This window comes from Octodon degus, unplaced genomic scaffold (assembly GCF_000260255.1).
Source record: "Octodon degus isolate 3935 unplaced genomic scaffold, OctDeg1.0 scaffold00006, whole genome shotgun sequence".
NCBI classification, from domain to species: domain Eukaryota; kingdom Metazoa; phylum Chordata; class Mammalia; order Rodentia; family Octodontidae; genus Octodon; species Octodon degus.
In genome coordinates this window covers 16,214,837-16,232,062 of record NW_004524582.1, presented here as the reverse complement: position 1 = coordinate 16,232,062, position 17,226 = coordinate 16,214,837, and the positions used below count along the sequence as shown (strand labels likewise).

Here is a 17,226-nt window from a genome sequence, read left to right as displayed (position 1 = left end):
ACGACGACGGCTATGGAGAGGAGAGTAGACCTGGAATATGCAGGAGTTCAGCATGCGTCATTGTGGAGAGAACTGGAATGAAGGGATGAGTGGGAGCAGGCATCTCTGATAAATGCTTCTTGGTAATATTTTTTCAGCTTCTTCCTCTTTCCTTCCTTTGTGTTTGCTAAGAATGATGATAATGTAGGATGAGCCACGACTGCAAAAGGCAAAGCTAATGGTAGGGCAGGGGCAAGTGAGACTTGGCAGTGGTCAGGGCCCATGAATAAAGAGTCCAAGCCTAGTAGGCTTGCATTCACCCACTGTGTAGATTTTGAGATCAAGTTGGGACTTGTATCAAACCCATCATTTTCTGGTGACAGAATAAATTGGAAATGACATAACTCATGATAGCTGTAGGTATGGTGTTACAGCTCAGTGAGGTTGACACTATAACTCTAGTGTGGCCCAACACAAGAGCATTTAACTAGCAATCTCTTAGTGTCCCCATTTTTTGTTAAAGATGGCTAAGTTAAAAAAAAAAAAACAAAGAACATGCAGTTGGAATTTTACTTTATACCTAATTATTCAAGCAAATCATTTCGATTCTTCTCAGATAAAGAAAAGCAAGGACTTTCCCTTTAAGGACAAGGCTGTGTGAGGACTGCTCTATTTTACAAATCTCCTATGCCTATGCACGAAGGGAAACCCAAGGGGCTCCCCAAGTGCTCCCATTTGTCATTTTCTGGGGCAGACCTATTAAGGTGTCACTGTTCAGGAAATTCAGCAGCAAGTGAATCTACCCCTGATGGAAGCAGGGCTGCTGAACTTGGGGCAAATCGGCATTTCCCTGTTTCAGATGTAGATGTAGCATGAAAAGGGAGCATTTTCAGCATCCTACAAACACTTGCACTAATGCGATGTAAAATGATGGCAACAGAGAATTAAGGAGCGCAGGATGTCTGCCTGCTTTTACTTGTGGCAGTGAGCTGTGCAGCGCAAAATCAGGTTACCAGTGAAAATGAGACTGATGTGCTACTTCGTAGCTCCTTCGTGATACTTATGTCATGGTCCCATTATATAACTCAGCAGGATTCTGGGGCCTTTCTCTAGGGAGACAGAGTTCTAGAGAATAGAGGTGCTAGACAAGCAGGGGGACGTCCTTTGCTTGGTCCGTGTTTTTCAGAACCCTTTGCTATTTATACTTTTGTTGGGTGATTTCTTTATGATAGCCATTCTTTCTGGGGTGAGGTGATATCTCAGTGTTGTTTTAATTTGCATTTCGCAGATGGCTGGTGATGTGGAGCATTTTTTCATATAATTTATTTGCTTCTTTAATTTCTTCCTCTGAGAAGTGTGTGTTCATCTCGGATGCCCATTTCTGGATTGGGTCTTTAAATTTTGGGTTCCTAGTGTTTTTTAGTTCTTTATAAATTCTAGAGAACAGACCTTTGTCTGAGTACTTATTTGTCATGATTTTTTCCCAATTTGTGGGTTGCCTTTTCACTTTGTTGGCAATTTCTTTTGATGTGAAAAAACTTCTCAGTAAGAGCAGGTCCCAGTTGTTAATTCTTTCAATTGTTTCCCGTGCGATTTGATTTCTGTTCATGAAGTCTTTGCCTACCCCTATGTTTTCAACAGTTCCTCCTACTTTCTCTTCCAGGAGATTTAGTGTTTAATGTTTAGATCTTTAGTCCATTTTGACTTTAGTTTAGTGCATGGTGATAGACCTGGGTCAAGTTTGAGTTTGGCCCCTGACATGTTAACAATCAGGGAATGGCACTGTTTGTTTTTTTTTTTTTTAATTTCTTTCTTTTACTTTTCCTGATGTACATACTTCCACATATGTGGGAAAAAATCCTTTAGCCTGCCATGGATGAAAAATCAAGCAATGGTTTATTAATTTAAAACGAGGCATTAAGACATCTTTGATGCAATTCAATTTTTAAAAAGCATGCATTTTCTCCTCTGGGTGACTTAGGGTAGATGCATTCTTAACTGCTGTGAAGTGAGGAAAAATGATTTAACTCCTTCAAATTCATTGGCTAGATAGCTTCTCTGTATTTATTTCAATTTCTCACATCTGAGTCAACCATTTTTTTTTTAAAGAAAGTAGAGTTACTTCAAAAACACAGCTTTTTCATGGTTGTAAATTCAAGATTTCTCCAAAGAAAGTTTTTCCAAAGAAATTCAAGTTTCTCCAAAGAAAGTATTTATGAAAGCATAAATGGCCCTGTCTTCCTTGAAAAGGGGTCCACAGCTCTCACGTGTCTCTTTAAATTACCTTGATCACTGAGATAAGTAGTAGTGACACCACATAGAAACAGCTCATTCTGATATTCCACTCATTGAAAAAGGTCAAGCACTCAGCTCTTAATAGGTCTTGCCACTTGCCACACCTCTGTGTAAATAAGGATGATTCTTACTTTGTAGGCACTCTAACAGGAGGGGTTGCACGTGTTCATCATGGTTGGTTTCTTCTATTTTCAGCTCCATGATGAAATTTTAGACTGGAACATCTTCCTGAGCCTATCTCCAAGCCCATGCTTTCCCCTGCTGAGGTGGAGTGCTCCCTCTGCTTAGGGCTTCACAGCCAGATCTTAGGGCTGCACTTCTCCACTTTGGATCCTATCGCCTGCCTGGGACACATCTATTCTCTCCTACATTATTATTTTAACTGCTTACTGTTTCAGCAGCACACAGGGATTCAAAAATAAACCATTTTACTCAAAAACCTTTCCTTGGGCTCCTACATTCCTTATCTTCCATGCCCTCCTAGTCCTTTTTCCTTTATATTCACAGACTTTTTGCTTTGGCATGCTTTCTTACTCATTTACGAACCCACAAGCCCACTCGAAGCAAAATACGATCTGTATTGCCTCCTCACCACCCTTATCCATGGAACTCTGTCAAATACTGTGGTCTTGTCCAACACTTACTACTCTGATAGGCAGCTAAGAACTTGGTCCACCTCATACATTTGTCTCTTTGACTGTATCTGCAGGGGATTTTTTCCTCAGTCTCTACTATTGATTACCAGTTTAGGGATCTATTTAGGCTGGAATGCCCTGGGACTCTGCCTTCAAATCTGTTATAATCCATCTATTCTGTCATCCAAATTATATTGGCTCTACTTTTGAAACATAGCTGGAGTTGAACTACAATTCAACAATTCCCTTCCTGATGCTTTAGTCCATGGCATCGTCGTCTCACCTCTGTCCTACTGAAATGGTCACTGATGGAGTACTAAGCTCTGAAAGTGGCCTGTACAGTCTGGCCCACCCCCACTGCCAGGTGTTAGCCTTTTGAAACCTATGTCCAATCCTGTCATTCTTCTGCTCAAAACCCATCCTAAGCTCATTTCTCTATTTTTTTTTTTTTTTTAGAATAATACTGAAAATTTCAACACCAACTCTGCCCTATCTCTCTAACCTAATAGAATGAGTTCCCTGTCTTAATATCTTAGTTCATTCCTGCCGGTATATAGAAATACCAGAGATTGCATAACACAGAAATGATAAGCAGTTCTGATGGCTCTGAGGACAGAGAAGTTGAAAGATCAAGGGCCGGCTGAGTCAAAGGTGCTCTCTTTTTCCAAGATGAGTTCCTGTTGCTCTGTCCTGTGGAGCGAATGAACGCTGTCTGCGCACGGGGGAAAATAAGAGGGGTGAAGAGCAACCTGGACACTCTTGATCGAGCCTTTGTTATAGGAGCAGTAATCCTGTGAATACAGGCAGAACTCTTAGGTATTGATCGTTTCCCAAAAGCCTCACTTATTAATACCATTATATAGGCATTGCTGACAAAACACGAACTCATTTGGAAGAGTGTACATGTCCAGACCACGGTGCTTACACCCATCCTGCACACGGGCCTTCTTACTGTGCCTCAGATACGCTGAAGGCTCTAACCTGTGGGCTTTGTGCTCAGCTTCCTATGCCTCTACCACTCCAGCATATATTTGCAGTATGTACTTGTAAGTAACCAGATACAACCCAATAAATTTGCATTTCCCATCCTCCTCCCACTCTCTTCTTAGCCAACTTGTTTATTTTTAGTAATTACCATAATAAAATATTTACCCATTTATTATTGTTTTTTCTATGTCATAGGCTACAAATTCATGATAGAGAGTATTGGTTTTATTCTCTTAATTTCAACCAGAGTTTAGAATAGTGCTGATCATTTAACATCTACTAAAAGAATATCTCAGACTGAGTGAAACTTTATCTCTGCAATGAATCAGCCATTTCTTTCTTACTTTTCCAAAATTCACCCAAATGTCATTTAGATAGTGAGGACTTTTTCTATTTTCATGTATCCTAAACTTACAAACACACACACACACACACACACACACACACACACATTAGCTTACGTTCATATACATACATGAATATTCATGAACAACTTTCACATGATCTAGCCATTATTTACTTAAAGGTAATGTTATTTTCCAGGATTCTAGACATATTCTTAGAAGATCAGAGCAATTTCCATCCATTGTGTTGAGTAGTGTGCATATTCTTTTAAGGAGAAAAAAATGTTCTAGAATGAGTGTACACTATTAGTCTGGGACAGATGGCAAATGTAGTTTACTTGTTACATCTGAGAGTTAATTAGTGACTATAACATTTGCTCTGGGCTAACTAAATCTTTTGTAATAGTTTCATAACTGACAAAGACTCTTTGCTATTCCAAACTCTAGTCAGTATTGTGAAACTTCTCTGAGATTTATCTGTTCATTTTCTTGTAAAATCCAGTTTTACCAAAGAACCCTGCTAAATCACTGCAGGAAGAACTCCCTCCTCCACCTGTTTCCTATCTTAGATTTTTGATGACTTCATATGTTTATTTGTCCCACATTTTCCATTCTTTGAGTTCCTCCTGGTATAATCACCCAAGAATCCTGTGAGGTCACTTTATCAAGAATGTCCCTTACCTCTGATGTTTCTTCTTGGAAATTCTCTACCCACTGACAACACTCTTCTTTTTAGCTATAAATTCATACTTTCCCATGCTGTATTCTAATATGAATCTGATCTCTCCCTTCCACTGCAAAATTCCATTGCTACAATCTCATTCCTATTGCTATGATCCTGGATAAAATCTTCTTTACTTTAACACAAAGCACTGAATGTGTTTTTCTTTAACATAACTAAAAATGAAATCTGACAATCTAGCCTTTAAATTCAGTCTCCAAGGTCTAACAGATGTGAATCTGAATCTTACTTTGCCAGTTAGGAAGCTAACAATGGGCTTATCATTTCTATGTTTTCAGTAGAATTAAAGGAAATCTAAGAGATAAGTAGTAGGGAACAGACAGATCCTTTGCAAATGGGAAAGACCAAGAAATGCAAGGAGGACAAAAGGAAGAGAGGAAAAGAATGGGCTAAACAGAACTCTGATACGCTATGTACAGATCCCACCTCCCCACAGTGAATATGATCATTATGTTCTGCTCATTGCTAATGAAATTTGAAAGAAAAGAGAAATGTAGGCAAACCACCCAACATTCTATCACATCAAATGACCTCATAAAGGTCAGCATTTATCATTGCTTTTTGACAGTTTTGTTACTCAAGCCTTAGCTGAAAATTTGTAAAATGCTCATAGTTTTTTTGAAGCAGCCTGGGGTTTTGTATCTCATAATCAGAAACCTCTGCCCATCATAGCTGGTGGCCTTGCCACCTTTAGAACAACTACGACAGAGGCTGGTGCTTTCCAGCTCAGTCCATGATCCTTAGCCTCTTCTAGCTAAGGGCCAACTTGAATGACACCTGTCTGATAAGGCAGAAATGGATGACTTTAAAGAATAACTTTTCAAAGATATTTTGATGGTAGGAAAAAAAAATTAGTCTTTTAATAGGTAGCGTTGAGACTCTCTTCTGCCTTTTTCTTCTATTCCAACACAGCAACAGCAGACATAAATTGCATCAACAGGACATGAATATCTTCTTAATAATATTAAATACCACTTGTTTTCTTTCCTGGAGCAGTTGTGCAAAATCAAAGCTGTAGGTAACTACTAGCATCTCAGCAGCAGCGCTGAGCTGCACTGTACCAGCACGCATTGTGATTTTCCTGATCAAACACCAAATAAGCCAGTTTTAACTAATGATGTACTTAACAGAGCAACACAAATTATTACACTTACCAAATCTCAACTCTTGAGCATGTGTAATTAGATTAGTCTCCTGACAAAATACAAGGTATACATAAGATGCTTTCATGACCTGCACAAACATGACAGTTGTCTCAAGGGAAGGCATTCCTCTAATTTAATGTTGAACAGAATTAGCCACCTTTTCAAGAGAGCAACATTTTTACTTGAAAGACCAACTGACAAACTCTCATCATTTCAGCTTGACTATCTGGCAGGTATTTTCTTGCAAATGAACCAAGTGAGTCTTTTCTTTCAAGGAAACAACTGGCAGCGTTTGTTAGTGATGATAAAGTTTGAGCGTTCAAGCAAAATATGGTGTAGGGAATCTCATCTATCACTGTGAGCTTGGCATGTTGGTGAAATATTTTTTATTGATGATGATTTTAATGAATGATGAAATTTTACGTTGCATGATAAAATGGAATAGCATTTATCAAATGAGCAGAACTTACTGCATGAAGTTTTTCCAAATGACCAGCATTGCATGGGTAAAAGATCCATTCAAAGACGAGACGGAACAAAAGAGTTTTCACAAGTCCTCTCAATTCTATACAGTGTGAGGAGCAGTTCTTCCCACTTCTATTTTCTTTAGTGTGATCTAATAAGACAGACTCTCATTTTATGCTTTCTGTTTTATTTTATTGTCTTTAATGTTCCCTTTGCCCCTTCCCCCACTATTTCCTCTGCCTACACAACTGTCTTCAGAGAAACACAGTGCTGTCCTTCTTCATGTAGAGCTCTCAGAAACATCTGCCAAACCCCCAAGACAGTATGTATCTCTGATAGGCATATCAAGGGCAGCTTCCCCATATGTTGAGTTTTCTTTCTTTTACTAATACTAACTAGACAAATCATAGTAAATATATTAAGGATTTTCATACATTTCCAAAGACTATGCATACCATGAAGAAAGAAACTTGTTTATCTTGGCTCTTTGATTCACAAACTTGTGCTGATGCCAAGAAAAACAATGTCTTGGGTATGTTGTGTACTCTATATACATTTGCATATATATATATATGTATGTATTTTCTGAATACATAAATATATATATATTTGCTGAATGAACAATTCAAAAAATATGTGAACATTTTTTGTTTTACTTCACTCCATGTCAGAGAAGATGACTATCCTGAATAAATAACTGTTGTCTAAGTTGGAAGTGATGTAATCTGAGAGCCAAAATTTAAGCCCTTTAATTAATGCACTATTATGTGTTTAAGGTTCCTAAAAATTTATATGTACTTATTGTTCCATGGCCCTGGAAGTCAAATATTATAACTTAGTTGATGGAGACATGAGTTTTATGTCAGTAGAGTTGTCCCACTTCCCTCCAAATACTTTAGAGAGGCAGAAAGTAAGATATTTGTAGCAGTTCGAAAGAAATGTCAGGAAATAACACAGATATAGGCTATTAGGAATGCTGAAACAAATTTTCCCAATACTTGGAAATCATATAACTAAACAGTATATACAAGGCCCCCCCCCAAAAAAAAATAAGAAAAGAAAAGAAAAAGAAACAAAAGCAGCTAAAGATCTTTAGGCAAATATAAACATTTTTGAGAGCTATAAAAACTACTATATTAAAACACACCATGAGACTAGGCATGGTGTCGCATGTCTCCAATCCCAACACTGAGGAGGCTGAAGACAGGAAGATTGCTACAAGTCCAGACTGCCCTGCATCAAATACATTAAAAAAAAAAAAAAGATGGTTGATATACTGTATGAATTTTAGAAGTCTAGAAGCTTGACTAAGTGACTCAGCACTTCTGTATCTTAGGGTGTAGAGACTAACCTAGAGTAGGTAGCCTGCAAACAAGATAAGGGAGCAAAACAAACATGGCCTCCTCCATTTGGCTCTTGTTCCTTTTGGAGCCTGGCCACTTTCAGCTATTGGCTCTCACCATGCCCTCCTGCAGTGGACTCAGATGATTAAAAACAGGAATCTCCACAAACTATGAGCTAAATAGATGTTTTCTCCTTTAATTTTGGGTGTCAGGTATTTCATCTCAGCAATGAGATAAAAGCAACTAAGAACATTTTTAGCATGCTCAGTAATCTTTTTGGTTCATCTGAAAATCTCATACTATTTTTATATAGATTTTAGACATAAGGATAATTATCTTTTAGACCTAAAAGAAATACATGTTAAGAATTTTATCATACACTAATATAATAATGAAAGTACACTGGCATTTAGAGTTTCTCCAAATCCATTGTCTTAATTTTGTATCCTTCAAGGGAAATTTCCTACTGAGGGGCTCATCTTCGGAGGGACAGCTTGTTTGCTGATCATAAGAAGATTTGGGGGGCAAACTACAGGATTGATACTTCGGGTGACCTATATTATGAGCATTCTGAATGAGGATGGAGTGGAGAAGGAGCCAGGTGAGAACAGCTTAAGGATTTTGAGAGAGTTTGAGGAAAAGACGAAGAGGAAAAATAGCGAGTGCATTTCTTAGGTGTGAGAACTTAGGGAATTAGAAAACATTTGAGAGCTGTTTGTCTGTGTTCATTGCAAAGTAATTATTTTTCAGTGCAATTGTTTCCAGTCACTGCAGTGCAATTTAATTAATCTTTAGGATTTTTTGAAAAATGTTATTAAATCCAAATTACTTTGCTGTGTTCTGTTTGAGCTTGGAATTATATTATCTTTTAGATTTAACAACCATATTGTGGATCTTGGTCCTTGGAAGCCTAGAATAATTTTTGTGGCAAATATTTGTGAAGGATATTTCACTAGCAAAGTTTGATCATACCTAGGGCTGACTCAGGCTGTATTTATTTTCACCTTTTCATTTTTATGCATAGATTTTTATAAATCCAGTTCACAATCCAGTTATATCACAAATTTCTTTCTTCCTGATTTGATTTGTGGTTCCCTCATCCAGCATGGTAGCCACAAATCACATACTGCATCTCACATTTGGCTATGATGAATGAAAGACTTACATTTTGTATTACTTGATTGGAATTTAAAAAATACACACTACTTAATTTCTGAAAATATTTTTAGAATAATGCTTTTGTGGTTCATTTTCCTGAAACTTTTTTTAAATGTATTTGGTTGTTACAGGGTCTCACAGTGCAATTCAGATTCATAGTGATCTTCCCGTTTTCAGCCTGCCAAGTGCTGGGAATACAGTCATGCACCAGTATGCCTGGACTATGTGGCCAGCTCACCCTGCCCCGGGGACAGGGCTGGCACAGCATGTGGTGCTGGGATCGAACCATGGTCCCTGAACTTTCCTGTTTGCCTCATTAGGCACTTTATTTACTTACTTATTTATTCATTTTAATGAGGAAATATATAAAATATCAATGAAACAGTTTCAAAAGAGGTTAGTAGGACAGTTACAATAATTAATACATTGCATAATATTGTCTTTGTAATAGTTATTCAGAGGTAAAGAAATAGACATGATATTTTGTCTAAATACTATTAGTACCAACCTTTTTTCTCATTGAACTAAGAGAAAGTAGCTGTATATCTATCCTAACTATCTTGTATACACACACATATGCACACACACACACATACACATACATATATACATATATATATAACATATATATATATATATACACACTAAAAAATGGTCCTTTATTTATATCTCCCTTTTTGTTTTGTTTTGTCAGAGATGGGTGTTCCATCACAAGTAGAGAAGTTGTATTTGGAGAAGTCTTTAATGGACCTTTTCATACTTAATGGCAGTCCAAATATTATACATACTTGAATTCATCAAAATAACACAATATAGTGCAATAGTCCACAATAGTAGTGAGTTACTAGCACAGTTGGCAATTGTCTGAAGTTGTTAATGTGAACCTTTTATAACTCAGCATATTAATATAGCTTTACACTTTACACCTCATGGTTATACTTTTCTGCTGGATGGTTAAGACCAAGTTAAAGCAAGACCTATATAACAAAAATGTAACTTTTGTTATTTGATAACTTCAGTCAAATCCCCTCAGGATTTACCCTGGAACCATGTAGAGGCCAATACATACTGGTTAGGGGAAAAATACAAGAGGAAGAGGTAACAGTCATAAATATGTATGCCCAACTATATAAGACAAATCTTAATGCACATGAAAAATCTAATATCCAATACCACAATCTTAACAGGAGATCTTAACACACCCTTATCCCAAAAAGATAGGTCAAACAAAGAATCAGCAAAGAAGTAGCAGAACTGAACCAGAATTTGTACCAAATGGACTTAGTGGACACATACAGAGTATTCCACTCAACCACAGCTGAATACATATTTTTTAAGCTTCACATGTGACATTTTCTATAATAAACCTCATACTAGTCCATATGTCATGCTTAAGTATATACAAGAAAACAGAAATTATCCCATGCATATTATCTGACCACAGTGCAATGAAACTGGAAGTAAATGAAAAAAGAAACCACAAAACCCCTGTAAATATATGGAAATGAAACAACATCCTCCTCAGCAACCAATGGGTTACAGATAAAATTAAATAAGAAATTAAATATCTACAATTCAATGAAAATTCAAGTACAACTTATCAGAATTTGTGGGATGCAATGAAAGCAGTTCTCAGAGGGAAATTCGTGGTGGTGAACTCACACCTTCAGAAAACAGCGGAAACAAATAAGTAGGCACTTTAATCTTCTAGCTATCTCACCAGCCCTGACATGTTTTGTGAAGTCTTTAGACTGCATCTCAAGTATTTCCAATGAAAGAAGAATAAAAATTAAAATATATGAAAGATAAGGAAGATTTCTAAAATTTATTGCAAAAAAGAACATTAAACAAATGATTAATTTTGTTTTGTTAAAATATTGAATTAGTACCTTGGATAACTGTGTAACATAACCATTAATAATGTTCAATATAGTATTCACTCACTCATTCATCAAATTTTAATGAGTATCTTCCATGACAGCTTATACTGGGAGTTAATTTAAGCTTAGGGTGCAAAACTATATGAAATTGCAATGAGGTAAGAAAAATATATGTGTCTGAGCTTTCAGAGCTGAGACTAGTCATGTGATACCTGTCAAGCAGTTTTTGTCTTCTGAAACTCGTGTTGGAGTTGCATCCCCACCTTGAAGTGTTTAAGAGGACAAAACCTCTTTAGACTGGTGATCAGCGGTGGGGCCTTTGGCATGTAACAAGGATTAGACAGAGTCCTCAGGGCAAGCCCCCAAGATTGATTGCTCCTGGCTTTCACAAGAAGGAGGAGGGAGACCAGATGCTATTAATCTGCACAGGCAAGCTGTCTGACTCTCGCCCTGTAATGCCATTCATGGCCTCAAGCCTCTGCCATCACGCAGGTCATTCATCCATGTGAGCCCTTGACCTTGCACCTCCTGCACCCGTGCTGCAATGAATACCTACCCTTTAAAACTTCCCTATGGTGGCCTTGTGCTATTAGCAACAGAAAAGGACTAAGACACTACACATGATATTCAACTCTTCACTGATAAGACCTGAGTTTGTCTTTCAAAATATTGGGGGTTTAGAAAGAGAAAATGAAGGAGACAGGAATGATCTCAGAAAGTCATGAAGGGAAAAATAGCAACAACAAACACTGAAAAAATGAGAAGACTAGCCTGATTGGAACATATTCTGAAAGAGTGAAAGAAGAAAATAAGTACAGTTTATAATAATTGCAATTGATGGCACTTCTATAGCAGTACAATAAATATACTCTACAACATTCAAAAGCCTAAAAACACAGGGGATGAATAACAACAATGGGACTGACTGCTTTAAATTGAAAGGTATTTTACCTCAAGGGGTGCTGAAGACTGCAGAAAATTACACTGAGCAGACTACTGCAAATTGTAGCTAAGATTACCATAGTTTTAAAATAGGTCTGGAAATTATTTGACGGTCCTCCTTCCAAAGGTAATGCTTAGTTCCCCCCTCTGCAAGGTGGGTCAGACTTCAAGTTTCTTTCTAACCACAGGATGGAGCAGAACTGATGCTATGAGACTTGAAGAGACACGGAAAGGACTTAGCTGCACTCTTCCTGGCCCTCCTGCACATCTCTCGGGGTAAGGGAGCATTCAAGTTGTGAGGACACCCAAGCCACCCCAGAGAGATGCCTAGGTAAAGAGAAATCAAACCCACGCACCGAAAGACAACCATGGGACTGAACATTTGAAGTCAATCATCCAGGCACACTGAAATCTTTAGGCAACTGAAGCCAGGATCAACATCTAGTTTATAACCCCACAGATAGCTCTAAGCCAAAGCCACGTAGCCCAGCTGCATCTGAATTCCTGGTCCACGCCACACTCTGAAGTATAGTGAATGTTTATTATTCTAAACTGATAAATTGTGTGGTACTTAGGTATGCAGCACTAAATAATTTGAAGAGCTGCTTAAAATAGATGCATCTTGTATTTCCTGACCTCTAGGTCAGGAAGTAGGGAAGGATGTGATGAAGTCGCCATCATAGCAGTCATCGTCTGACAACACTGACAAAGGGATTGGATGACCAAGACACAGCCAACAGGGACAGGTGGCTGACTCTATTTTCATCTCCCCAAGCAGAGGTGACCTAAGAAGGACAATGGCAGAGGAGATAGAGGAATTTAGACGATGATACTTAGAAATGTCAGGAATTATTCATTTCAAGAGTATAACAGATATTTCAGCCATAATTCTTGGGGGATCAGTGCTGTCATAATTTTTAGATGCTTAGAAAGAGGGATTTAGTTTGAGACAGGAAAGCTTAAGATAACAGATGTCTTAAGATTCAAATACAGATACCTGGAGGCTGGAAAAAGAGTAGTCTGACAAGTGATGTTTGATAGAATTATTAAGAGATGTTTACTTTTTTATGTTTTACTAAAAGCAGAAGGAAAGTAAATTTTGAATAGTGACAGGAATTTATCATTATTAATCAATGATTTTCTCGTTTTTACACTATCTTGGGATGTTATGATGTGAAATCAGTTACTGAATCTTTGATTGTTCTTAACACTATTACAAAAAATAAATCTATCTCGGTATTGCCAAAGCATAACTAAGGCCAAATGAAGTATTTTCCATCAGTTCATGTGGTTAAGAAGACAGGATTATCTTGAAAGGTTTTGGTTTTTGTGATTTTTTTTTTTTCTTAGCAGTTAAACTGTGGCCTTCTTTTCATTTATCATCCTGAGCCTCCGGTTCCCACTCTCGCCCATAGTGGAGCAGCCGTAACACGCTGATACCACCCACTTTCCAGACTAAGACTACAGTGTACTCTTTCTCTCCTAGGTTCTAAGTGTGCTCTAACATTAGTAAATAACTTTCTTTCCTTTGAAAATACAACAAATAGACTTGCTGGGTCATGTGGAAGCTCTAGCTGTAGTTTGCTTGAAGAATCTCCACAGTCTTTTCTACAATGACTGATGGTAGTGTTGGCAGAAGAGAGTCCACTTCCACCCTAGTCACACCATAGTTTGTACAGATTTTTTTGAACTTTTTTATGCTTTTTGTAATATCTATTTAGGCTAGGGTGAAGATCCCTCTTTGTGGTATTGGTTTGTGTTTCTCTAATGATTAGTGATACAAGACTATGCACTTGTCGGCCATCAGTGTAGCTACTTAACGAAAACTCTCTATTCAGATTATTTGTTCATTCTTAATAGTATTTTCACAGTTTTTACTGTTGGGTTTCTTATATATTCTGAATATTAATCTTTTGTCACATGAAGAGTTTGCAAATTGTCTTGCCTATTCCACAGGCTGTCTCTTAACTTTGATGATCTGGCCCTTTGTTGTGTCTTGCAGCTTTTGACTGCTACGCAGTATACACGCAGTCACCAGCTCCCCTTGTCCCTAATACTGCCCCTACTGTGATTATACCTAACTTTCTGCCTATACATATGCTGATCAGACCTCCTAGAAATGGTCCACACCCCTCCCCATCTAATCGACACACCATCCCTTCCCAGGTTTCTCCAGCTTCTTGCCCCTACCTTAAAATCTCCTCTATCAACAAGCTTTCTCAGAATTGTATCTGACCTTTCAATTAAGGATTTATGAACATGGCTTGACAGTGCCAAATTGTGGATCAGGCTATTCCTTGCTCCCTAAACTAACTGGCTTAATTAGTTTCACAACTTTTGAAGGCCAGTGACCATAACTTCAGCTCATGTGAATCACTTCCATACCTTGATGATTATAGGTAATCAATTGTTTTCATGTTAGTTTGATTGAATAAGACTTTAGGCTTTATGTTATTTTCAGACTCATCCTACTTCCTTATAGCCAATTTAATCTGGTACAGCCCTAATTTGAGGTTTTTTTTTTTTTTTAAATATATTGTCCATTTGGGCTCTTTTCACTCAGTGAATTCAGAATTCTTTTCTAAATTTTTCATTTTTATTAGTAAAGGTTTGCAGTTAATAATGACTCACATCACTGTGGGGAGTTGGCACACATACATAACACACATTTTTATTTTACATTCCCTCCTCTCCCCTCCTGCCCAGCACAACTTCCCAACCAAAGCACAAGCTATTTTATATCTCCATATTGTCTTCATAAGATATCCTGCTACACTTAACACTACTTTTCTTCATCATCTTCTTAGAAAGTTCTAATCCAACCTTTGGACTGAAGAACATGTTGAAGTTGCTACTCAGGCAAGTTTTCCTCTGCTCAATTACCTTTTGTGCACTTGCTTCAGGGTTTCCCACAGCTGAGCACATTACACTACTTCAGAGATGGAACTCTGGTCTCTCTTTTTCAGCCCACTGGGAAGATGGCAGATATTCAGACAGAGCCCACCTACCAGAAGAAGCCAAATGTCTTCCAAAACAACAAGAGGGTCCTTCTGGAAGAAACTGGCATGGAGAAGCTCCCTTGGTACTACAAAAACATTGGTCTGGGCTTCAAGACCCCGAACAAGGCCATCGAGGGCACCTATATTGATAATAAATTTCCCTTTAGTACTAACATCTTCACCCAGGGTCGGATCCTATCTGGTATGGTGACCAAGATGAAGATTCAGAGGACCACTGTCACTTGCCAAGACTATCTCTACTATATCCTCAAGTACAATTGCTTTGAGAAGCGCCACAGGAACTTGTCGGTACACCTGTTCCCCTGCTCCAGGGATGTCCAGATCAGTGACATTGTCACAGAGTATGAGTGCAGGTCCCTGAGCAAGACAGTGTGCTTCAATGTGCTTAAGGTCACCAAGAGTTCAGGAACCAAGAAGCAGTTCCAGAAGTTCTAGCATCACCTGGCCACTCTCCAAAGGGAATAAAGTTATTCTGACCCTTAAAAAAAGAGAGAAAGAGAGAGATGGAAATCCACTGTACACACTGAAGAACACAGTTCTTTACTGTTTGTTCAAGACGTGGATACAGGGTAGTGAAAAAGTCAGATGCGTGTCAATTAGCCTGTGACGTTTCCTTGCTACAATAACTACCAAAAGAGCAAGCTGGGGCTTTATGTGGGCTATCAGATTGACTCATATACTTTTATTTACTAGTCAAAAAAATGATAATCTTATAAGGTAGACATATTTCATTTGACGGTAGGCATGGACCTTCCTCCCTTAACTGTGACATCCATTCCACCTTTGGGTGTTTTTAGTTATGTAAACCAATAAATCCCCTTAATTGCTTCAGCCTAATTGAGTTTTCTATTACTAGTAACTGAACATGTCTTGAAGAAAACTTCAGATAAAATTTAACTTCCTTTGTAAAGGCTGCTCAAACCCTTACAGGCAGGTCAACCCACTGGCCCCTCTTTTCTCGCCCAGAAGTTTGCTTGTACAGCACTCACATTGTGAAAGTACTGGATGGACTGTTTTAATGTGTGTTTCTCTAGTGCACGAAGGGTCAGTAAGGGCAGAGTCTAGATTCTTTCAGCAATACATCCCTGGAGCCATGCCCTCTGCCCAGTCTTCTGAGGAGTCCTGAATATATGAATGAGTGACTTTCAGGCTCCTTTACTTGGTTCTTCATTTTAATTTCAGATCAGGACCAACATAGCAGTTGTAAGAAAAATTACAGTTTAAACACAGTGTCTTGATTGGTGAAACATAGTTTGTAGTAGTTTGGTCTTTTTTATCACAGATTTATTACCTTCTGCTGGAAGTAACCCTTGTACCAAATTCCATTGTGTTCAATTTCCTTTTGAAATTTCTTACAGCTTCTGCACAACAGACTACTTTTATGTTCATTCATTCCCTTAGCAAATATTTGTCTGGAGCCTGCCTTGTGTGCATCACCATCATGAAAACACAATAGTTAAAAAAAAAAATCTCCTTTACCATGAAATCTAGTAAGGAAAATCAAAGTATAAACAAATCACAAGTAAAATATAAAGCATGCTATGTGATCAATTTTATATTAAAAGCAAAGAAATATGATAGAAGATATTAGAGGTAATTCAATTGCAGGTTTAAATAAAGTGACCAGGGCAGCCTCACTGAGAGTGTAATGTCTGCAGGAGGTAAGGAAAGTATGTGTAAATATTTGGAAAAAATATTCATGTACAGGAAACCAACAGCAATGTGAAAAGAATGTCCAACCTCCATAATCAAAACTGTAATTACACATCACCTTACGCTATCAGGATGACTAGTAGTGAAAAATACACAGGAAGTCTGGGATAGGATGTGAACACAGAAGAAGCTTTGGACATCCCTTTGCACTCATGTAAGAATGCAAACTGGAATAGACACTATGTAAAATATATTAGATTCTTCAGAATTAAAACTGGACTACCATGTAATTCAACAGTACTACTTTTACATATTTACTCAAAATAACTGAAATTCACATCTTGTAGACATATTAGCACTTAGATGTTTGTTGAAACATGATTTACAGAGGACCTGCCGAATAGCTTAGTGACTGAAGAGCCTGCAAGCAGCCAAAGGGGCTGGAGGTTCAATCCTTGAGCCTGCTTTGCCAGCTCCACCCCCAGGGTGCACTGAGACCACAATTAAGAATGGGTGTGGTGGCGCACCTGTAATCCCAGCTCTTGGGAGGCTGTAAACAGGCGAATCACTACAAGTCGGAACTAGTAGTGAGACCCTGAACACCCTGTAGACCCTTTCCTAAAAATACAAAAAAAAAA

The 17,226-nt window shown here is 38.0% G+C and overlaps 2 protein-coding genes across 4 annotated transcripts in view; one reads left to right on the top strand and one right to left on the bottom strand.

Annotated features, from left to right (window-relative positions):
• Positions 1-17,226, bottom strand: part of Kcnip4 (potassium voltage-gated channel interacting protein 4) — a 1,227,189-nt gene that overhangs the window by 663,939 nt on the left and 546,024 nt on the right. The gene's annotated exons all lie outside the window — the stretch shown is intronic.
• On the top strand, positions 14,894-15,370 carry LOC105743270 (40S ribosomal protein S11-like). The gene has a single exon (XM_012516533.1). It carries the CDS (start codon positions 14,894-14,896, stop codon positions 15,368-15,370), a length of 477 nt encoding a protein of 158 aa, XP_012371987.1.

Coding starts and splice junctions, on each gene's coding strand:
- LOC105743270 (XM_012516533.1), top strand. CDS start 14,894: ATGGCAGATATTCAGACAGAGCCCACCTACCAGAAGAAGCCAAATGTC.